The 25,062-nt window shown below is 36.9% G+C and overlaps 1 protein-coding gene across 2 annotated transcripts in view; it reads right to left on the bottom strand.

The window, feature by feature from the left end:
• LOC131429596 (alpha-actinin, sarcomeric) overlaps positions 1 to 25,062 on the bottom strand; it is a 288,179-nt gene that overhangs the window by 53,106 nt on the left and 210,011 nt on the right. For both annotated transcript variants that reach the window (XM_058593822.1, XM_058593823.1), the window contains exon 8: positions 19,573 to 20,102. In XM_058593822.1, the coding sequence (XP_058449805.1) occupies positions 19,573 to 20,102 (530 nt within the window). The remainder of the gene's footprint in view (positions 1 to 19,572; positions 20,103 to 25,062) is intronic.

Below are 25,062 nucleotides of genomic sequence, written 5' to 3'. Positions count from 1 at the left end.
ACTATATTGAATAAATTCCACGATGCTCCTCTAGATGGACATGTTGGAAGCAAACAAATGTTGACGAGAATGAGTTCGCTATTCCATTGGACTAATATGCGAAAAGACATTGAAAATAATGTTAAACAATGTAACTCGTATTGACCATTGCGACCGGAATTCGCCACTACCCTAATGATAATACCCTAGTTTTAAGTTAGTCATTATTAAAAATTAGAAAATGTTCTTGGCATCTTAGAGCTTAAGCAGTGTGCCTTCAAATATGTTACTATTGAATAAAAAAAATGTAACTCGTGCCAGAAAAATAAAATCGGTCGATCGAACAAAATTCCAATGATAATTACTACGACATCGTCCGAACCATTCGAGAAATTGTATATGGACATAGTAGTATTACCTGAGTCAGAATGGGGTAACAGATACGGACTTGTTATGAAAGACGATCTGACTAGATATTTAATTGTAGCACCGATGGAAAATCAAGAGAGTGCCACGGTCGCGCAAACTTTCGTTAGTAATTACATATGTAAATATGGAACACCCGCCGAATTAGTAACCGATAATGGAACCAACTTTGTTAGTTCTTTTATGAAAAATGTATGTAAAATTTTAAAAATTAAAAAGATTACAACAAGTACATATCATCCACAAGCAAACTTGGTGAAACGATCGAATAGGGAATTGAGAACCAAGGGGAGAGTCGCTTAACACAAACTATATTGTGCCTCTAAAAAAATACGTGATATACTGTGTATCTAAGTGTGCCACGCTGTGCCCCATGAAAAAGCTACTTGTCAAAACTGAGCCTTTCGTGTGCCGCAACTGTGCAACAGTATGAAAACGAAAGTGCCAATATTGATAAATGCACCAACGCATTGTGTAAATGTGTGATTGGCACATTGTTCTAAGCGTCCTCCCCTTGTTGAGAACCTATTTAAGACAATACGTAGGTAACGAGCCGAAAATATGGGAGCAATTACTCCCATTCTTCAGTTTCGAATATAATACAACTGTAAATTCCTCAACAGGTTATACACCGTTTGAATTATTATACGGAAAACGGGCGAACATTCCATAATCCGTTTACAAATACGATAATGATGGTCTCTACTATGAGGACTACGTCAATGAAATGCGATCTACATTTAAACGACTTCATCATCAAGCCCGGGAGAATCTAATTGCGTCTAAGCAAAAGCGCAAAGAATTGTATGATAAAAACTGCAATGAATGGCAACCAATGTGGGGAGACTTAGTGCTAGTAAAAGCCAATCCCACAGGCGTAGGACAAAAATTAAAATCACTTTGGAGAGGAACGTATAAAGTAGTCGCTCTTCCTAGTGAGCAAACAACAACTATAAAAAATGAAAATAGACTAGAAAAGGTTCACAATAACTAATTGAAAAAGTATACGGATTGAGAAACCGAACGTTAGCACCGAATACCAAGATAATTAAAACAGGTATCAAAGAGACATTAGGAAAGTAATAAAAGAATTCAATACAAAATTGTATACAAAGTAATACACGAAAATAAACATATTGTATTAAGAGTTTCATCGGAAAACTAAATAAAAAGAAATAATATTGAAGAGAGGAGTCAGTTAAGACTATAATGAACACTGAAATCCTGAGAGTAATTGAAATAAGAAAAAATAGGATACAGTTACAACAGAAATTAACAGCAAACATCATACAATGATATGATGACATAAGAATTCAACGAAAAACTTAATACCCAAGTGTAAGAAAAACACCGAATAAGGTAAAAGTATGGAAAAATCACCAAGAAGGGATAAATAACAGCGAAATATGTAAGATGAAAGTCTAAATGAATCAATTCCAACACGAGAAAAAAAATGCGAGCAAAAAGATATTACAACTGTTAAAAGGACAATGCACAAACGAATGAAAACAATTGTGAAATGAAAAAAAAATGAACCGCTGGGGAAAGCCATAATGCGAAAAAAGGACGAGCTATATTGATATAACAAAAAGGGAATATCCTAAGAAAATCAAACATATAGTTGAAGTAATACACAGTGGAAAAAATATTGGAAAACATGACGATTCTAATGATCCTAGATGAGTCAACCAATCAAGAAAATTCAAACCATTATAAACATGGGAATCATGTCATACACAGCAATATAGAGCTGGTCAGGAGTATAAAAAATGTTAAATTGAAGAAGAAGATTATAGATGTGAGAAAAATGTGTTCTTGGAAGGAAGCTATAATGCTACAAATTAAAATGAACTTTGGAAAAATTACAATGCGTTTAGAAAAAAGGAGAGTACATTACTCAAGGGACGTAAACAAAATGGCATAGAATACGGAAATAATGTTATAAATAAGGAGGATTTCTATGGTGAAATAAGATGGTTTATCATTCAATAACAAAAAATTAACTCCGAAAATACACTAAAAGAATACTTCGAACTAAAAAGAAAATAGGGATGGGATATGACGGATACGACAAGAAAAGGATAAGGCACAAGCGAACAGACTATCAAAACGACGCTGGCCAGCATATAATTTTCATCTAATGTATGCATTTATGCAATGATCTTAGTATGAGTGATCAAGTGTGTGTGGACAAGGGGATCGCGAAATGAAAAAAAAAAAGAGATGAATGAAAAAAAGAGATACGTATTATATTTATTTATTTATTTATTCCATTTACTCATCTGACAATATAATAAGTCCTAATGAATATATCAGTCAAGGTATAAAATATTCGATCGTAACACTTTCTGAATAAACTTATATGTCGATTCATTGAAATCCACAAGATTTTCAACAGTGGAAAATGTTCTTAAACACGTAGTTATCGGTTCATGGAATCCGGACGTCGTTTATCATCGAACGACGTTCGGTTGAAGTAGACTAGTAGAACGCAGCAATCGTTGCGTGGTACAGATATCAAGTAGAGACAAAAGTTGCGGTGAGTCGATATCGCCATTGATTAGTTTTGCCACAAACACAGCTTGTTGAATTTTCCAGTGCCGTTCCAATGAATCAAGACCTATCAGACGACAGCGATCGGGGTACGGTGGCAGGTCAAGCGGGTTTTGCCAGGGAAGATTTCTTAGAGCCAGTCGGACAAATCTTTTCTGAACACGTTCAATCCGCAAGTTCCAAACAATCTGATACGGGCTCCAGACTAAACTAGCATTCTCAAGTACCGGTCGAACCAATAAACATGGGAATCATGTCATACACAGCAATATAGAGCTGGTCAGAAGTATAAAAAATGTTAAATTGAAGAAGAAGATTATAGATGTGAGAAAAATTTGTTCTTGGAAGGAAGCTATAATGCTACAAATTAAAATGAACTTTGGAAAAGTTACTATAATGCCTTCAAGCAATGGGGATCTTTAAAGTCACGTCCGATTTTGGCAATAAAACCAAGTTGCCGTGTTGCTTTTGAAATCAAAGTTGAGCGATGTAGATTGAATGTAAGTTTGGCATCCAACAAAACACCAAAATCATTAACATGATCAACTCTTTGGAGCGTTTGTCCATCGATTTGATATTCAAAATGCAATGGATTCTGTATTCGGTGGAACGTTATGACCTGACATTTCGCAGTACTGATAATCAGCCAGTTTCTTTTGCACCAAACAACAAATGTATCGAGGAGCTGTTGGAGCCGGACACAGTCGTCAATAGATCGAATTACATGGTACAATTTCAAATCATCAGCATAAACTAATCTGCAGCCGTTACTGAGCAGCAAAATAGCATCATTGAAAAACAAAGAGAACAGAAGCGGACCCATATTGCTGTCTTGAGGTACTCCTGACACATTCGTAGACTGAGATGAAACGCTCGAGCCCAATTTTATTAGTAAAACTTTACCACACAAGTAAGAGTATAACCAATTAATGAACTTTTGAGTTCCACCTAATCGCGACATCTTTCGAAGCAGTGGTCTATTCGGTGAAACGCTGCTTTTAGATCCGTGTATACTGCATCGATTTGTACCTTTTCCTCCATACGCGAAATGCATGTCGAAGTGAAATCTAATAGATTTGTGCTGACCGAGCGTCCAGGCATAAACCCATGTTGTTCAGTAGAGATATAATGTTTAGTGCGAAAGAGCATCTCATTGCTTACAATTATTTCAAAAAGCTTTGAAGCAGCGGATAAACTTGTTGTGCCTCGATAGTTTCTTACATTACGACGGTCACCACTCTTGAATACAGGGAACATGAAGGATTGCTTCCAAATCTCAGGAAAAATGCCTTGCTCGATAGATTTGTTGAAAATAATGCACAGAGGCTCAGCTAAAGCAGCAGTACAATTAGTGTAAACTGCAGCGGGTATACCATCATGTCCGACTGAATACGATTTTTTCAGTTTCTTCGCAGCGGCAAGAATCATTTCTGGAGTAATTATAAACGTATCCATACGTACTAAATTTTCAGGAACATCCATAGCAGCGACATCAGCTTCGGCGTAGGAAGCAGTATTTCCAGCAAATACCGAAGCGAGAAATGTTGCGAACAGCTCGCACGAATCCTCCGTTGAGTTAGACTCCACGCCATCGAGACAAACATTTGGAGGAATGGATGAACATTTTCGCTTTGAGTTGACAAATGTCCAGAACTTCTTGGGATTCCGTCGAAGGTCAGTTTGAACTCGCATGACGTAATCTTTGTATAGCCGCGCGTTTAATTTACGATAACTTTCACTGGAGTGTTTGAGCATTCTTAGTGTCTCAGCTTTACGAAAACGACGAGGGTGTGGACGGATGCGGTGGCAGGTTGAAGACGAAGGGAACTGTGTAACCACCAAGATGTCAGAAGGAAGAACAGCAGAGTATGAAAATCGAGGCAGAAAATTTACGAAATACTTAATATGGAAGACGTGATAACAAATTGAAGTAATGGCAATGCTACAAATTGCTACATCGACAAGTACAACTGATAACAAAACAAAAGCGAAGTAAACGCAGTCAACACAGTTAAAGATGACTTGCGTGGATATGCCACAACGTTACAAATTGCGTCCCCATATTTAAGTCAGTGAGCATCGCCAAGCTCAACTGAATACCATATACAAACATATGAAAATCTAAGTTTATTAATACGTGGAAAACTAAAACCACTACGAAGAAAACAACCACGAAATCAAATGAAATTCATAAAAAGCTGCTAGGAGCCTTAACACATTTTACCCAACGAAGAAGCTTCATCACATTTTTGCGGAACGATTATTACTACTGGCAGTATTCCCAATGATGCTCAAAACGCCAATGAGACAACGATCAATTCTTAACTATGCCCAATGAAGCGAGTAATTAATCAACGAGAAGCTCTAATACGAATCACCAACACAGAAGAACGAGCCATTAGGAATGAAAACGACACGGTACCTAGAGTCCGAGACTAGCAACCATTCGATCACCCCACGGATAAAGCAACAATAGAAGCATACCATGGAACAGGATGGCGTCAGAGGAGAACACATACACGAGGACCACCGTAAGGTTAAGGAATTTAGTTGCGTATAGCCAAAACGAAAACAAAACAAAAAAAACCATGTGTAAATAAGTTGGGCAACAGTAATTAGAAACACAGAAATTTGTGATCTTGTTACAAACCTACAAAGCCAACGCATTCGACTTGATGTTGACCCTTCAGGTAACATCAAGCTCAGTTAGTAAGGGGACATGCAGCACCCTTAGAAAATTTTCCTTTGAATGTACTAGCATTGTAAAAAAAAGTAGGAAGTTGTGAAGGAAACTCATCAATCAAACCCTCATATCAGCGTAACCGCAACATTGATGTATAAATTTTGTAACATTTTGTAACAGGTAAATGCGACATATTATCGGGAAAGTATTCTGGAGGTTGCTTTGAAGCCGTGGGCAGACAAACATTTCGGTGGCAGACCATGAACATTTCAGCAGGACTCGGCACCGTCTCACAAAGCTCGAGTGAACCAAGAATGGCAACGTTCCGAACTTCATCACATCCACACAATGGCTCTCGAATTCACCAGATGCGAATCCAATGGATTATTCTCTTTGGGCCATTTTGGAGAGCAAAGTCCGAACTAATAGATACACCAGTCTCGAGGCGCTGAAAAAAGTTATTGTCCGCGAGTGGGCCAAAATACCTGCAAGTCACATTCGGGCAGCTTGCGATTCGTTTTTTGACCGTCTCAAGGCCATAGTCAAGGCAAAAGGTGGTCATATCGAGCAAAAGTGAATTGATTCTGAATTTTGTATTATTTTTACCCATTTTGTACTTTGAATTAAATAAAAGTAATTTGCCAAACTGAATTTATGGCCTTGGAAAAATTTTCTCGCCAGAAAATACAATGTTCGGAAATTGACCGCTTTCGGCCAAACGAAGCAACTCCTTCGCTATCTCAAGTCTAACTTGTTGCTGCTTCGTTGTGACCTTTTGGATCTTGTAAGGGTGCGCCTTTTGGATCTTGTAAGGCTTGACCTTCAGATCATTTTTCAGTATGCGGTAGATGCTACGGTCGGATATTTTCAGTTCTTTTGCCATTTGATTGGCACTTCGTCGAGGATTTCGTTCAAGTCGCTTCTTCACTTTTTGAACCATCTCACGTGACGTTGCAGTCTTTTGATGACCACCTCCATGACGTTTTGCGATGCTACCAGTATTATTGTAACGAGTTATGGTGCGATAAACAAAAACTTTATTCACTTTTAGGTGTTTGAGCTCACGAACAATCGCTGGTTGTGATTTTCCATCTAAATATAAAGCAATCACACTATTACGTTTTGAATCCATCACTGATTTTTTTTCGCGTTCACTTTTGGCAAAATGCTTTCTTGCGCTTGTAAACAATACAACTCCGAACTGTCATTTAGCAAATTTCTAGAGAGCTGATGCCCGTGCGTCAGCTGCGCGAGCGGTCTGAAGTTGGTTACACTTCGAGTGCCGGACCCTGTACAACTTAAAAAAGTTAGGATGAGAAAGACATAAAATCATTGTCTATGCCCACTTGTCCAAACCTGCCGCAGTTCGCTGCAATCGCACCGACGACATCGCACCCTACCGAACCCTGCCGCACCATGCCTAGTAGCTCACGCGGTGCATTTTGCATACAGCGCCGTACACAAAAAATCAAATATTTCAAAAACTCTATTTGAGCACAAAAATTGTTTTGCTGATTATGAAAACCAATAATATTTTCACCATTTCAACATTTAACAGAAACAAAAATCGCGTGAAAATTATGTGAAAAGTTTAGTAAAATTAAACATTTTTAAACCATTTTCTTCTCCATTCTATGCCAAAAATAGTTGTTTATCCATTTGCAAATTTCGTGTAATTCGAAAAAGAACTTGGGTTTCAGGAAGGGTTACGATGAAAAGGTATATACATATTTATGTAACTGAAAACAGTATAAAAAATTCGATTATTGACGAAATATTTCACGAACATGTTCGTAGATACTAATACTACAAAACAATAACACTTATTGAAAAATCGGTTACCTCGTGAAAAACGTGGGGGGCACTTCAGAAATTTTTACTCTATAGTCTGGGTCGCGTCTCATTGCTAGTAGCTCACGCGGTGCATTTTGCATACAGCGCCGTACACAAAAAATCAAATATTTCAAAAACTCTATTTGAGCACAAAAATTGTTTTGCTGATTATGAAAACCAATAATATTTTCACCATTTCAACATTTAACAGAAACAAAAATCGCGTGAAAATTATGTGAAAAGTTTAGTAAAATTAAACATTTTTAAACCATTTTCTTCTCCATTCTATGCCAAAAATAGTTGTTTATCCATTTGCAAATTTCGTGTAATTCGAAAAAGAACTTGGGTTTCAGGAAGGGTTACGATGAAAAGGTATATACATATTTATGTAACTGAAAACAGTATAAAAAATTCGATTATTGACGAAATATTTCACGAACATGTTCGTAGATACTAATACTACAAAACAATAACACTTATTGAAAAATCGGTTACCTCGTGAAAAACGTGGGGGGCACTTCAGAAATTTTTACTCTATAGTCTGGGTCGCGTCTCATTGCTCCATTTCAGGCAATGAAAGAGCCGATATTTTAGCTAAAAGCACCTCGTGAAATTTATGAGCAATCTATTGCATTTAACGAATTCTATAGCGCGTCTCGCCAAAGAACACTTGCTAGCTGGCAAGCTTCTTAGGATAGAGATGATCTCAGTCGGTGGATGCACTCAATTATCCAAAAAATATCGACAAAGGCATGGTTCAGGGGGATGGATGTGAGTAGAGACTTTATTCGTGTGATGTCCAGACTCATGTCCAATCACTACACGTTAGATGCATATCTCCTTCTAATTGGACTTTCCGACTTTCCATTCTGAGGTAACACACCACAACATATAGCCAACCCGAAATTGTCCCTTCTGCAGACAAAACCAAACCAACGAAACCTGCACACGTGGCATCAATCATACCACATCACAAAATCCAACAATACGTGAACCAAAGTGCATAGGCAGCAATGTACACTTTGCACTTCGAAGCAGCGTTGATTGAAAAATAAGCTCGAAGCGAGAGAAAAATATGCTCAAAACCATCTCGAATCGGTTGATATAATTTGGATCGTGTCTGGGCTAATTGAATCCAAAAGCCGTACTTGAAATTTGAAACATTGCACAAAATTTGGAGGTCATTTTGAGAAAAATACGCACAACATCTCCAAATAAGCACAATGACATACTTCGAAGGTCTCAAGCCATAATTCATGCCGAAAATGATTGGATTTGCTATTAATGTATTAGCCTGAAAGTAGGTATATTTCATACTCGTAAGCGATTATTATCTTATGTAGGGCTATTGTACCAATAGTCATCTCATTAGAAGTGTCTCCATAATGTTTTGTCTACTGCTCGATTTTCTTCGAATTATCGAATTGTGATAAAATCGGATACAATATCTTTGCTTCGACTCTAAGTAGCAATACCATAGACAGAAATAGTTCGAAAATTGTTCAATACTACTGTTATAGTGCCGTAATTACTCAAAGCTATTTTCAATTTACTCCGTCAATATATTCAATAGAGATAGCAGATCTCACGCTGACTGTATTAGAATTGAATATGTTAACTCTTGAATTCAACTGACTCAAATATACTGACTTTAAGATTTAAATTCTTGGATGTTGAATAAAATGGTTCATTCTTAAATCTAATATCGATTCTATAATATTGCCATTGAAAGAAGCATTGCAAATATGTATCGTTCGGGATGCACAGCAAATGATTAACGATCCCAGGTACTATCAATAATATTAGTAAACTATACTTAAATGATCTTATTTCATTTAAATTTTTAGCTGTTTTGACCTCTCTGCGATTTTATATTCGAAAATATATTGAGACAAATGGTAATACTGGATGCTATTATAAAAAGTTCATTCATCACTCGAAGAATGCATTATAGCTATGGTTGAAGGTATTCTCTGGAAACAGCGTACATTGATTTCTCGTAAGACTTTTCTATTTGTAAGATTTATTATTAAATTCCCTGTTTACCCCAAAGTTATCTTAAGTCATAAGTGTAATTATGTATTATTTATTACAAGATCTTTAACCTATAATGTCCTAGCGTATGATATATCATACGCAGAAATATCTATTTTTCAAAAAATGTTTACTGTGGAACTGCACTACCCAACAGCTTCACGATAACAAAAATAGATAAACAACACTACGCAAATTCTTTGGGCGTTAAATCTGCTGTTTGTTTTTCAAAATTTAATTGTATTTTGATCCTTGACCTTTGTAGTGCAAAACTAAGTTATATATTGCATTGTATTTTTTGGTCAAATTATGCGCTAATACTTATATCTTGTGACAAAACATTAGCAGAGGCTCTAAAAAGGTTATATCTATAAAATAAATCCCAAATAATTTAAAATTTGATGCTAACATTAGTGTGTATGATAATTGTATGTATGTGGCATAATTTCGTTTAGAAAAGATTTTTTACAGTGGTTTCGCGTTTCCCATAATCTTCAACACATAATATGATGGAACTGATGATATCAGTTCATTTGATTAAAATTTTAAAACCCCCGGGATATAATGGGTTAAGGAGCAAGACTCTTTGCAGGCGTATGAGTAATGCCAATAATGTGTGCGTAAAAACAAATTCCGGCGCATCTTTTTCTGATTTTACTCAATAAATTTTCCATATGGTTGAATAATAAACCAATCGGTTCATACTACTTAAAATTGCAATTCAAGAAAAACGAAAATCTTAGTCCAAAACTCTTCCGTTTTCCTTAAAACTGCTCCAGAAAAATTATTTCAGTTTCAGCTTACTTCCACTGACACATTTGATTAGCAACAAACACATTCCTATATGGATTTCCTCTTGCAGAAATTATTGCGATATAAGGATTTATGTATTTTCTATTAGTAATCCGACAAAAAAGGAACCTTGAATTTAATACGCGAAAGGCAATGGATATGAAATGTTGTCGTAAAACTATTTATTTTTCCGGCAAACTGCTTTTGTAACAGAAAATATTTTGTTTTGTTTATTTTGTGTAGCGCAATGTAATACAAATGCATTGAAGCAGTGTTGCTAACTTTTTTATTGGGGAATTAAAATCTGCATTCATAGAATGTAAGCAATTTTTCATCAAACGTTGGTGAATAATTGATCAAAACTGATATTTCATTCAAGATGTCAGGCTTAACATTCATTTGAGAATAAATTATTGTGAAAAAAGATTGTTTGAATCTCAATCTTACAATCCACTTTGATAAACTCGGTGCACTGCATATATGAATACACAGATCTATCAAAGAAAAAAAATAATAACATGTACGTGCTTATAAATATTTTTAAAAAATGTGGCTCGTTCCGGTACCTTTTGAAATGACCGCACTCACCGCTTGGTGGAGCGCGAGATTAATTGCATTGTTATCATTTCAACCAAAGTGTGCCATAAAATCTCAATATATACCAATGAGCTACACGCTGCCAAAAAAAACCCAACGGTTGACTTAAATTCACCTAACATGAAGTAATCAAGCATGTTTTTAATTGTTGGGTGAAAAGTACTGTATCGATTGAGTAGTTTTCACTCAACAGTGTAGTTTACTTCAATAAGTTGCTGTTGGGTGAAAACATTTTGTGTGTTGCATCGCAGAAAATATCGGTCAGATTTGAAGTGAGTGAAATAATTTTGTAAAATTGCCGGTTTTGGGAGAATAATTCAATGATTGTCATCAATCGCAGTGTGAGTAGCTTCGTATAATTTCTTTTTAAAACAATAATTACACCGCAATATCATTTCAGGCGATGGAAGATATTGAGATGCGTTCGATCGTTCAACGGTGCAGTTCCAGCAGCTCAATAGAGCAGCCTTGGCAGTTCAATTATATAGTCTGTAGATTTAATACTGTTGCAGCTCCAATTGCAAAGTACAATGAATATGAATTCCCATAAGTGTGATTTAATTTTATTACCTATTCTGAATTTTGTAAATGTAACGGTAACAAACCATCTGAACATAATTACATTGTTGAAATATGTAAAAAGATAAATATTAAATAAATAAAGTAATCATAGTTGACTTTATTGTTTGCGTTTTATTTTTCAAACCATCGAACGAAAACTGAAATCAAATTACCCAATTTGATTTTTATATCGCTTGCGTAGTTTCTACCTAATCAGTACTATTGATGCTTCTTCCTTATATTTACTTATATTACATTTTGGTGGGGAAAGGGTTCCAATCAGCTTTTTACAGCCCTGTCCAAAATGTATTGCCCTCCCCGTTAATTTGTATCAGGCCGAATTAGCGCAAGCGCGCCATATAAACGCCTCTTTCAATATGAGGAAATTACATTGTTACCCAGCAGTTTCTATTATTTATTCATGTTGGTTTTCTTACCTTTGTTCATAGTTCATATTCCGTTTTACCTTAATTCCAGTGTTCTATTCAGCTGTGATTCGTGTCTTTTGTTGTCATTTTTCACTCCGTACTTTTGCTGGCATGCTATGTTGCTTCCTTAAATGTAAAAGTTAGTTGTATGCAATGTTGTTTATATTCTTACCAATATTCCTTTCTAATTCTTTCAGCATTTTCGTATTTCTTGTTCCTCATCCAGTCATTCGTTTCCAAAAAAAAATAAAAAAAAAAAAATAAAAATTAGTGTTTCATTGATCTTTGTAGAGCAGCTCAACATGGTTTGACGGATAAGAACTGAGGACATGCGTTTTTATTTAAATGATAATAACACTTGGGTTTAATAGTATTGCTACAGCATGTTCACATTTCGTTATCTTCGGTCGACCCTTGACAGTATATTACCATCCGCTCAGGCACTTTTGAACATCTGGTACACTGACTCGCAATCGAAATGTGTCACAACCAATTTGATACAACACACCCGAGGGAACGGTATAATGTATGTTGTACACACAAAAACACATACATACACACAGGCACACACGCATACACACATGCATACATACCTACATGTATTCCACAAGCAAGCATCACAACATTGAGTTACTATTTCTATTCTAATAGATTCTAACTAAAATTTGTGTGCCAATAGTCATCTCATTAGTAGAGTCACCATGTTATTTTACCGATTACTCGACTTTCAATAAATTTATTGAGATAAAATCCAATACAAAATCTTTGCCTCGTCTGTAATAAGCAATGGTACATAAAAGTAGTTCGGAAATGATTCAATACTGCTGTTTTAACGTACAAAAAAAAATGCTCCGAATTTCATGTTATTCTTGAAATTAATCTATCAAACAGAGATAACAGATTTCACTCTAACTGATGGTTTTCGTACATGAAATGACTAATGGATTTGAGATGAATGGGGGTACCGTTACCCAATTTCTATCTCTTCTATTGGTCGATCGTTAGTCCTGAGCTGAAACGGTGGCCTTTATTACCGTTCTTGCATGCACTCACTCTTACGTTTCATTCACACATCATCTCACCCATCAGGTCCCAAACGATACATCCTCACAATACAAACTGGATGAACATCGTTTGACAGCTATCAGTGGTTTGCTCATTGGTTGGGTCATTATTATTTTTTTATATTCTTCAATATTCTTTTTTATTCCACAGTATTCCATGGTACACAAACCACCAATAAACGTCAAAGATGGATTCGATTTACCGTTTATTTTTTGTCATCGTGTGAAACCCAATTGGGATACGTTTACTCTACTTAATTTTCACTTCACACTGGTAATAAGGGCCGGTAGTATGAAAATAAAACATAAAAAAGAGCTCAGTTAAGCCCTACCGGCCTCTCCAACCCCGGATGTTGGAGCGTAATGCAATCAACATCTTATTCAAGTCGTTCCATATATTATTCATTTAATTCAATTATGAAACTAAAAACTGTAACGCATATCTTTATCAAATTGTAACGCTAATTGATTGTATGTGATGATGTTTGCAATACCGTCAAGCCCACCAACCAATGCACAGTGGTCCGGATCCACAATTTAGGGGGACAAAAACATTTGTGGCTTAGCCTTATACTTTAGAGCTATGATGTCTTCGGAACAAATGATCAGTGAAATATAAGCCATATTTTGAAGCATATGGTATTAGGGTGGTTCTAATTATTAGGGTGATCCAAAAATTATTTTCCGTATGTGTTGAGATAGAGGACTGCATCCTTCGGCAAAATTGTAGGAAAATTTATATCAAGCAACTTTGCCGAAAACACTATTGCAGTATCTCTAACGGTTTTAGTGTTACAGCTATTTTAATAGATCAACTTAGGGTGTTCCTAAAAAAATCAGATTTTTTGCCCTAGCTTTCTTAATATTCACTTCTCGATTTTGATGTCTTTGAATATCTTTTAGAGTTTGTTGAAACCAATTTTTTCATGACTAGCGCATTCAGGTAGCGTTTTATGAACCGAAGTTATGAACAAAACTAGTTCAAAAACAGATAATTTTTAAACTGCTATATCTAACATTGGAGCAAACGAAAAAAAAAATCGGTTTGTTTCATTTGATAGAAAATACTTTCGAGCATGTTTATAGAAAAAATGGCGGAGGAGATATTTTTTTAAATTTTTTAAATTGTGTTCAAACATTGGGTTTTTTCATTGAAAAATGCCCTTTCATGTAAGACATTTATTAGCTATACATATTAAAATAAGGTATTGCTGTCTTCTAGCGTGTTAAAATTAAAAATGTTAATTCAGCTGCATAATCGGGAAGATGGAGTACATTCACGTTGGTTGTTACTCTATTCGATAATGCTATTACAGGATCAGACGTTCAAAGAAATCGTTTGAATACATCCTCTAGATTCACTAAACGATTGAAGTTCTGCGGATGGAACTGCCTATACTTGCGAATTGATTTATTTCGACTCTCTTGCGCTTCCTTACTGTACATTATTTGCTATCTGTTTGGTTCCCTTGCGATTGATTGTTGAGCAAGAAGGCTGGATAATCTGGAACAACAATTATCCTTCATCTGTTTCCCTTTGCTGCCCAGAATAATAATCTTTCAAAAGGAAAACACGGAACTAACAGCAGGAAGTGGACAAAGTAAATGCAGAAATTGCAGAGCTTTCTCCCACAGTACTGGAGAAAGTATTTGTATCAACGAAGCTAGTGTTCTGCCTGAACGATACGAAAGTGTTAAACGACATAACAGGCATACACTCCCAAGCTTGGTACATATGCAAGCGCTCAGGAAAAGCTCTGAATTTTTCAAGAACTGAAACAAATGAGAATAATCCAAACAAACATCAATTTGGAATTTCGCTTCTGCACGCAATGATTCGATCTATGGAACTTTGGCTAAAAGTGAGTTATTGTTTGCACATTGAGAAACCGACATGGCGCGTGTACCGACAAAATCAGCATGTCAAGGAGCAAGAGACAAACATTCTAACGGCATTAAAAGACCGGCAAGGGTTACGTATTAGCAAAGACATCATATTAAAAAGATATCCAGCTCGCACATTTCTAGAATAAATCATTGGAAACATCCTTTTTTTGCGAGCATGGTGCCCTCAGGTGAGTCCGCATCGAATCTCGTACATTGAAGTAAGGAAGATAAACGTCAAAATCTTGCGCACCAAAACAGCAGCACTGCGCACCCACACAATTGACATGATATGTTGAATGTGATGCCGTGTGATGGCGTTCCTATACTGAAGATTGATTTCGCTCCAAGCTGACAGGGTCTAGCATTGGTGAACCATTACCTGGAGGCGGCAACTCGAATGATGGTATCTGGGCCCGTAGATTTTTCAAAGAATATAACACAGTAGCGCAAATCATCGAGTTAAATGGAAATATACTTGAACGGTTTTTTATAATCTTAACGTTGATAAACAGCAATGTGAAGATTTCGGTACCTGCTTTCCAGGAGAATTCGTTTTGTGGAGCTGTATGGATGGTATGCTCTGTCGCCAACCGTGCATAAACTTCTGGTGCATGGGACTGCAATTATAAAATATGCTTTGCTTCTTATTGGTATGTACAGTAAGGAAGTGCAAGAGTCGAAATAAATCAATTCGCAAGTATAGGCAGTTCCATCCGCAGAACTTCAATCGTTTAGTGAATCTAGAGGATGTATTCAAACGATTTCTTTTAACGTCTGATCCTGTAATAGCATTATCGAATAGAGTAACAACCAACGTGAGTGTACACCATCTTCCCGATTATGCAGCTGAATTAACATTTTTAATTTTAACACGCTAGAAGACAGCAATACCTTATTTTAATATGTATAGCTAATAAATGTCTTACATGAAAGGGCATTTTTCAATAAAAAAAAACCCAATGTTTGAACACAATTTAAAAAATTTAAAAAAATATCTCCTCCGCCATTTTTTCTATAAACATGCTCGAAAGTATTTTCTATCACATGAAACAAACCGATTTTTTTTTCGTTTGCTCCAATGTTAGATATAGCAGTTTAAAAATGATCTGTTTTTGAACTAGTTTTGCTCATAACTTCGATTCATAAAACGCTACCTGTGCGCTAGTCATGAAAAAATTGGTTTCAACAAACTCTAAAAGATATTCAAAGACACCAAAATCGAGAAGTGAATATTAAGAAAGCTAGGGCAAAAAATCTGATTTTTTTTAGGAACACCCTAAGTTGATCTATTAAAATAGCTGTAACACTAAAACCGTTAGAGATACTGCAATAGTGTTTCCGGCAAAGTTGCTTGATACAAGTTTTTCTACAATTTTACCGAAGGATGCAGTCCTCTATCTCAACACATACGGAAAATAATTTTTGGATCACCTTAATAATTAGAACCACCCTAATACCATATGCTTCAAAATATGGCTTATCTTTCACTGATCATTTGTTCCGAAGACATCATAGCTCTATAGTATAAGGCTAAGCCACAAATGTTTTTGTCCCCCTAAATTGTGGATCCGGACCACTGTGCAATGGGAGGGTCCTAATCAGTACTATTGATGCTTCTACTCAAAAATAAGTAAAACTAATTTTACCCAAAATTGGCTTCCTGCACACAACCCCTCTATTGAGTGAAAAGTACTTAAAATTAGGTAATTTTTTGGCAGCGTGTACCGAATCGAAAGAGTTCTCACGGTTTGACATTTGCATTATGGATGTATGATGGGAACTCAGCAGTGCAACCAATTTATCACCATTGGTGCCAGTTTCACGGAGGACCGTAGATGTGCGCCAAAAAAAGATCGTGACTGTCATGTCTGGAAATTCGTTTGTGGATCTATGGCATACGTACCAAATAAAATGTACGTAATACACAAATTACCAACACAAGTTAACTTGGTTAACTCTTGATCCTTAAGTACGCAGTAAAAAGGGATACTTATAATAATCAGTCAAAAATTAGATTCATGAAATATATTCTAAAAAATTTACCATTGAATCTACACACACAGAAGCCTAATTGTAGAAACACAACCTATTTGCTATGAATCAAATAACAAATGTATTTGATTCCAAGTGAAATTATATTAGATCCAGATTCAACTAAACACGGTCCCGAATGACCAGTCGGTTGAAAGGTAATAATAAAAAAATTAAATAAAAAGAGTAAAAAAAATATTTTTGAATTCGAAGCACAATATTTTAGAAATTATTATTTTTTCTTTTAAAGTAAATATCAGATATATTTGAATCGAGGGAAAATGGAAATAGGTGCTGATTCAACAAAATATATCTTTGAAATCGAAGTACAATATTTCTGTGAGTAACATAGTCAGTTATTGGTAATAGAGATCGATTTCTAGATCTTGTCGATCCCCACAGTCAGTTTTAATTTACATCGACCCCTGGAAAACTGATATCGACCTCTGTGGGAATCCCTGATCCACAATATTACATAAGATAGCACCCCAAATACATTTTTAATAAAAAACTTTCTAAATTAAGTAATAGTTGCACTATTTATGTATCATTTAATTCCACTGTCACGTTATTACACTTTCACAAAGTCACTATACTTGAAGCAGAACAAACGTCACAATACAGATACGCGTATTTCAGAACGTTATTTACATCCTTCTTCAGTGTATCGGTTTTATAAGTTTGTTTGAAAGAATGCTGTAATGCTGCTCCTTTTATACGAAATGTCTTATTGTCAACGGGTAAAAACGGGAAGAAACAGATAGTAACAAACGGGTAGGACGGTAGTTTGATTGTCAGCGGAGGGTAACAAACTGAAGAAGTGGGAGATTAAGAGATTAAGTATTTTCTAAATCTATTTGTATCTTATGTGTCGGTAATAACTTGAATAGCCAGGAGGGCTTATTTCCTTGGTCATGATTTAATAAAGAAATGGAGTTATTTTTGAAGATTTCTAAACTTTCGGCTGTGTCTAATTTACATGGGTTGAAATTTGTCTTATGATTTTTATGTCGTTGGTAGTGAGTTCATGATCTTCAGAAAAGGCATGTTCAGCTACTTTTGACTTGAAATGATGTGGTAGTCCTTTCTCTAATTCTTTAGATTCTTTCGCTATTTCAGCGACGTGTTCTTTGAACCGGATGTCTAGAGTTCTCTTTGTCTTTGTCCTCTTTGTCCAATATATATTTTATCACAATGAGAACACGAGATTTTGTATACCCAAGATTTTTTCAAATTATCCGTAGGATCTTTTGTAGAACCTAGGAAATTTTTCAATTGACAGTTTATGCTGCTGAATACTAAATCTAAACCAAATTTATTTAGTTTTGATTTCAAAGGATGTGCAATGTTTGGATTGAAGTTTAAAATTTTCCGATGGGGTTGTAAGTGATTGTTTTTTCAACAATCTTAATTTTTTGTCGAGGATTGTTTGGATTAAACGCTCCGGATATCCATTAAGCTTTAGAATTTCGAAAATACAGTTTTTCTCTTTTATTGCAGCATCTCTCTTAAGGGGTAAGGTCAGCATTCTGTGAATCATATGGTGGAAAGCTGCCATTTTGTGTTGGTGGGAATGATTAGAAGTATTTGGTATGACCCGATCTGTGTTGGTTGGCTTCCTGTATATCTCGAAATTTAAGGTTTTTTCCTCTCTGACAATGAGGATATCTAAGAAAGGTAAACTGTTGTCTTTCTCCTCCTCATAGGTGAATTAAATGTTTTTATGTAAGTTATTAATCATTTGTAAGAAAGTTGATAAATCATTGCGTTTGATGATACAGAATATATCATCAACGTATCTCCACCAGCGATTAGGTAATAATCCTTGGTTTTTCAAAAGTTCTTCAAGATTTGCCATAAACAATTCGCATAAAAACGGGGACAGCGTATTACCCATTGGTGCCCCTTGTAACTGTTTATAAAGTCTGCCTCTGAATTTGAAGTAATTTACATTCATACAAAGCGGAGTTAGGTTCAGATATGACCTTACTTTGCTTTTCCATAAACTGTTACTATGTTGTTGAAGTTACCAATCTTCCAATAGATTGATTGAGTCCTTCACCGGGATTCGGGAATAAGGCGGTTACATCGAATGAAACCATTATTTCGTCTTCTTCGATTTCACCAGAGTTTTGAAGTTGAGTCGTAGATTCTTGCGTGTTAGGGACTGATCTACTGAAAAAATTTTTTGGCATAGAATGGAATTCTTTTACTAGCCATTTGACGATTTTTTTGGGTAGGGGCTCCCACTGAAGAAATAATTTCTCTTATTTCGTTACCAGGTTTGTGAACCTTTGGTAGTTCTTTGATTTTGGGTAAAGAAGGGTTAGGAACTTTGAGGTAATTGAATTGATATCGAAGTTTGGATTACATTCAAGAGGAGTTTTATCCACTTTTTCGATAATTTCAGGAAGGGGGTCGGTTCTTTGTTTCCTATAAGGACCATCATTAATTTTTCGAATTATCAAGTTGTCATAATCTTGTTTGTCCATAATAACTACTTTATTTCCCTTGTCAGCCTTTACATAAAAACAGGCTTTTCTCCCAATTTTTTTACTAGTTCTTTTTCATCTATGGTTTGCTGATTAATAAAATAGTAAATTAAGTAATTAATTACTGGACACAATAACAGTAACCGACTCTGGCTATTGAATTAATATCATTTCAACATAAAACTCAAAATTGTTATTGATTTAGTACTTACTTCAATTCCTGAGCAATGGCAGCAATCTGTTCAACACGATCTTGGTGCGCAGCCAAGTCAGACTCGAAAGCCTCATGTTTCTTTTTAAGTGCCTTGAGTTCATACAATTTGGAATCTCGGTAATCTTGCGATTGTAACATTTCTTCTTTACCTTTTGTCCATTCCTCATGTGTATCTGCTTTGTGCTTAAATTTTTGAGCCAAATGTTCCAACCGTTCTAAGCGCATAGTTTCGGCTAAAAGCCATTCTTCAAATGCTTTCTCTGCATGTTCCAAACTTTTCCATGAGTTTGTAATATCGGATACCATTTTTCCTTCAGTTGGCATGTAAGCAGGACGATTTGAAAGTCGTAACTTCGTCTGCAGTGTATTGAAATTGGTTTCTAATTTTGCTTTCTGTTCAACGCGTGGTGGCTTATGTTTTCGACGGTAGGTTCTATATTCTTCCAACTTTTTTTGAACGCCCGCAAGAGTACTATCCGATTGTCTAGAGTTCAACCACGGCATAGTTCGTTGAATCCATTCCAGCAGCTGAAAAAAACAACAGAGAAAACTAAGTACCTATTGATTTAATATGATAATACTACATAAAATTGTTGGCCACTAACATAGCAAGTGACGACAATTGCTGTTTGTTGAGACAACCCTTGGAGTTGCCATAGCTAACCCTAGCAACGGTAGCAACAAGGTAGAAACAGGAGTATAGAATTTTCACTTTGTACTTTGAATTGGACGAATAAAGACCCATTGTTGGGAATACGAAGATCTCTTCAATTATAATGAAATGCAACATTTGGCGACGACGAAATTAAGAATTCATCGCATTGAGAGAAAGTTCCCGTTATCGAATAAAATGGCACACAGTTGCGAAGACAGAACTCACGATTGATGATCCTCCTGGAGCGATTCGGATTTCAAGAAGACTCCGATTCCGGCTTTCAACATCCATGAGTTCACGTACGATCCAGATAGTCTCATCCGAACCCATCTGGACCGAAAACCAACACAAACGGTAAATTAAGCTCCCTGAAGACACCCTGTTGGCAATGCGGTGAAATGCATTTGGTTCGCGACTGTTCGTTTACAAAGCATTTGTGCAGAGACTGTAAGCAAACCGGGCATAAGGAAGGTTACTGTGGCTGCTACACTGCGAAGACAGTTTATGCTATCAATCAAACTAGCAGAGAGTCCAGACGAAAGTTCCTGACTGTAAAGATTAATGGTGCAGAAGTGACTCTGCAGTTCGACACCGCTTCAGACATTACAATCATTTCTCAGAAGCAGTGGAGCAAAAACCTTGGATCACCTTCTTTACTCCCAACTACACGAGTAGCGACAACAGCATCTGGTGAGCCTCTCCAATTTCTTGGTGAACTTTCAAGTACAGTTACACTTGTAAGCGTTACCAAAATCGGAAAACTTTACGTAGCTCATATCAATCTCAATTTGTTTGGGCTCGAATGGATTGATTTGTTCGATCTATGGCGCAAACCATTGTCAGCAATTTGCAACAAAGTACAAACTGATTTTCCCAGCGTAGTCGAACACTATAAATCAAGATTCCCCGATGTATTCCTGAAAGGTCTTGGACACTGCAAGAAAACGGCTACGGTAAAGCTGTTCTTGAAACCAGGAGTAATTCCAGTATACAAACCAAAGCGTCCTGTTCCATTCACGGCTATTGAAAAAGTTTATGCTGAGATGCAACGTCTTCAAGAGCTGGGCATTATCACTCCGGTTGATTTTTCGCAATGGGCTGCACCAATTGTCGTGGAAAAAAACCAGGAGGGAAGATACGAATCTGTGCCGATTATTCAACAGGACTTAACGCAGCTCTAGAGTCAAACAATTATCCACTATCAGTTCCCTAAGACATTTTCAGCAAGCTCAACGGCTGCAATTAATTCAGCATAATCGATCTCAGCGACGCCTATCTACAAGTGGAAGTGGATCACGACTCAAAAAATTTGCTGACCATCAACACTCATCGGGGACTGTTTCGTTTTAAGCGGCTCGCACCTGATGTAAAATCCGCTGCTAGAGCATTCCAACAGCTGATGAACACGATGATTGCAGATATAGAGGGTGTCGAATCGTTCCTGGATGATTTAATAGTTTACAGTAAAACAGTGGAAGAACATCATACAATCCTAACTGTTCTGTTTAACCGAATTCAGCAGTACGGTTTTAGCCTTCGCGAAGAAAAGTGTAGTCTTCTTCAGAAGCAAATCAAATATCTTGCACATATCGTTAATAAAACTGGTATACGACCCGATCCTGCGAAAATTTAAGCTATAGTTAATATGCCGCCTCCAACGAATATAACCAGTTTACGTTCATTTCTCGGTGCAGTAAACTCCTACGCCAAGTTTGTCGCCCCCTCGGAAACCACTTGATGCTCTTTTCAAGAAGGATGCCAAATTCGTTTGGAACAACGATTGCCATAGGTCTTCTAGAAGATTCAAGAAAATTCTGCAATCTAACCTCCTGCTAACCCATTACGACCTGGTTATGGAAATTATTGTTGCAGCAGATGCATCTCAATCGGGAATTGGTGCCTGCATAATGCATAAGTTTCCAGATGGTGCTATCAAAGTGTTTTCACATGCATTCCGCTCTCTCACCGCTGCTGAAAGAGGATATGGACAAGTGGAGAAGGAATGTCTAGCTTTGGTGTTCGGTGTCACGAAGTTTCACCGAATGCTACTTGGTCGCAAACTCTTGAGAATTTTTGGATCCGAAAAGGGAATTCCGCTCCACACAGCAAACCATCTTCAACGATGGGCATTGACGCTATTGTGCTACGATTTCGACATTCAGTATGTATCTACCAGCCGGTTTAGAAATGCCGATGTATTATCTCGCCTGATCAGTCATCACTCAAAAACGGAAGAAGATTTTGTCATCGCTTAAATCCAACTGGAAAACGACATCGAGGTTTCACTTCAAGAAGCTGTTAGTGTACTACCCGTGACATTCATTGTATGTGCTGCTACAGTCAAGTGCCCCATACTACAGCATGTTATCAAATTCGTCAATGAAGGATCAAAGAAATAGTAAATTCCTATGTACAACCATTTTACATTCTTCGTGATGCCCTGGAAATAGTGAAAGGGTGCGTTATGTTTTCGAACCGATTGGTGATTCTTGAGACATATCGCAAACAAATCCTTAAACAACTTCATAAGGGATATCCTGGGATGGAAAGAATGAAAGCTCTTGCAAGAAGCCATGTATACTAGCCCCGAATCGATGATGATGTTGCCGATCACATCAAGCGATGTGACAGCTGCGCAACTCAAACGAAGGCATCTCCAAAGGTTCCTCTACAATCATGGCCACTGTCACAGTTTCCTTGGGAACGCATCCACGTCGTTTTGCGGGACCTATCAACGGTCTTCACTTTTTAGTTGTTGTTGATTCGTTTTCCAAATAGCCCGAAATTACCGTCGTACATGCTCCGACTACAACAACCGTCATTAAGTTTCTGGATGAATTATTCGCCCGTTTTGGAGTTCCGACCACTTTCGTTTCGGACAATGGTTCGTAGTTTTCATCGGCGCAGTTCACAGCATTCTGTAACAAAAACTGTGTTCAACATTTGCGGATTTCCTCGTATCATCGACAGTCAAACGGACAAGCAAAACGCTTCGTAGATACATTGAAGACAACGTTACACAAAATCAATGAGGGGGAAGGTATCTCATAATCACTGCAAATCTTCCTGCAAGCTTACAGGTCAACTCCAAGTCGTGTACTGAAAGGTAAAACACCATCTCAACTGATGATCGGGAGAAATATACGGACAGTTCTAAGTCTTCTCCGACCACGACAATCGATGCCGCTAGCTATCAACCAGCAACAGAACGACCAGTTTGACCGCAAGCATGGTGCAGTACTTCAGTCCTTACAAGCAGGTAATAAAGTTTATGCGAAGGTCTACCAAAGTAACTCAAAATGGAAATGGGCTCCTGGGGTTATCTCTCGGCTCTCGGCGAAGTAAACTTTAACGTTAAACATCAAATCAAATTAAGCATCGCTATATTGAGATTCCAGTACATCAAAAACCAGAAGAGAATCCTGAATCCAAAGTCGAACCAAATCCCGATGATTCAGTTCTGTGATTTAGGAGTTTCTGGTTCCAGTCTGATCGAAACACCACGGCAGCCACAGCCGATTGTTCAGTCGGATATTAACCAGGAACCAAGTACAAGCCGACCGAAACGTATGATCCAGATGCCATCAAGACTTGAACCTTTTCTGGTATTCTGGAAATAACAAAAGAGGAATGTTGGCCACTAACATAGTAAATGACGACAACTGCTGTTTGTTGAGACAACCCTTGGAGTTGCCATAGACAACCCTAGCAACGATAGCAACAAGGTAGAAACAGAAGTATAGAATTTTCTTTTTGTACTTTGAATTGGATGAATAAATACCCATTTTTGGAATACGAAGATCTCTTCAATTATAACGAAGGACAACAAAAATGTCAAATGTTGATATCTAAAATCTAGTACTAGAACAAATCAAATGTTGGATTCACTTTGGTCTAGAACGAAGTAAATTTGACCATAAACGTCAAAAAAAATTCCCAAATATTGGAGAACTTTATAATCAAAAGCAATCAATGCCCGGAGACTACATACCGATGCGAAACTTGACCTTATGTTATGCCTTATGTATGTACTTCGCAGCCGATTTGTAAGTGTTAAGGACTATTGCATAGCCAGTGCTTCGATTATGTGGACACTAAGAATCGGGAGACGGCTGTAGCGTGAGTGGTTAGTCGATGCCTTTCATGCTGCCCACCTTCTCAATCCCTTCGATTCCCAACCTGATACATACGGCCAGAAAGTTTTTTATGGTCCAAAGAGGTTGTAAATCGAAATAAAAAAAGACACAAACGATCCTTCCCAGTGAGTTCTCGAGCATACGAAATCTGGCTTGTTAGACTAGCGCATCATTTATTGAGTTGAAATTACATCGTAATCAACTATTACGAAATAATGCTAATATCAGGAAATCAATAATATGCAATTTTCGTAACTGCAACAAAAGATTAAGGTTATAGTCATTCTTGTAAAATTCACTCAATTAACACATTTATTGATAAAGTTACATGTGGAAATACATCTCTTATAAACAAACAACTCTAAAACACAAACACTCGCACTCACATATTGTACATACACGAACCAACGAACCAGCATTTATTGTTACTACTGGTTCCGGGTTGGCGGTTCAATGCAATGGTCTCACAAGCCAGTTGTCGTATGCTCAAGTCTAGACTTGGAAGAGTTCTTAGTGTCAGTAGGATCGCAGTACTAATCATGCAATGTTTCTGTACGCTATAAGTCGGCTGCGAAGTCTGTTGAATCAGAAAGGTCAAATTCCACAAATGAATGTAATGCGAAGACTTTGACTATGGGACCGTTCGATCTTTCGCAACATGAATGTAGGCTCATTGGGAAGTACGAAAGCATGTGGG

This window comes from Malaya genurostris, chromosome 2 (genome assembly GCF_030247185.1).
Source record: "Malaya genurostris strain Urasoe2022 chromosome 2, Malgen_1.1, whole genome shotgun sequence".
Classification (NCBI taxonomy): Eukaryota; Metazoa; Arthropoda; class Insecta; order Diptera; family Culicidae; genus Malaya; species Malaya genurostris.
The sequence above is the reverse complement of the archived record's forward strand: the minus strand, read 5'-3'. Positions and strand labels throughout refer to the sequence as shown.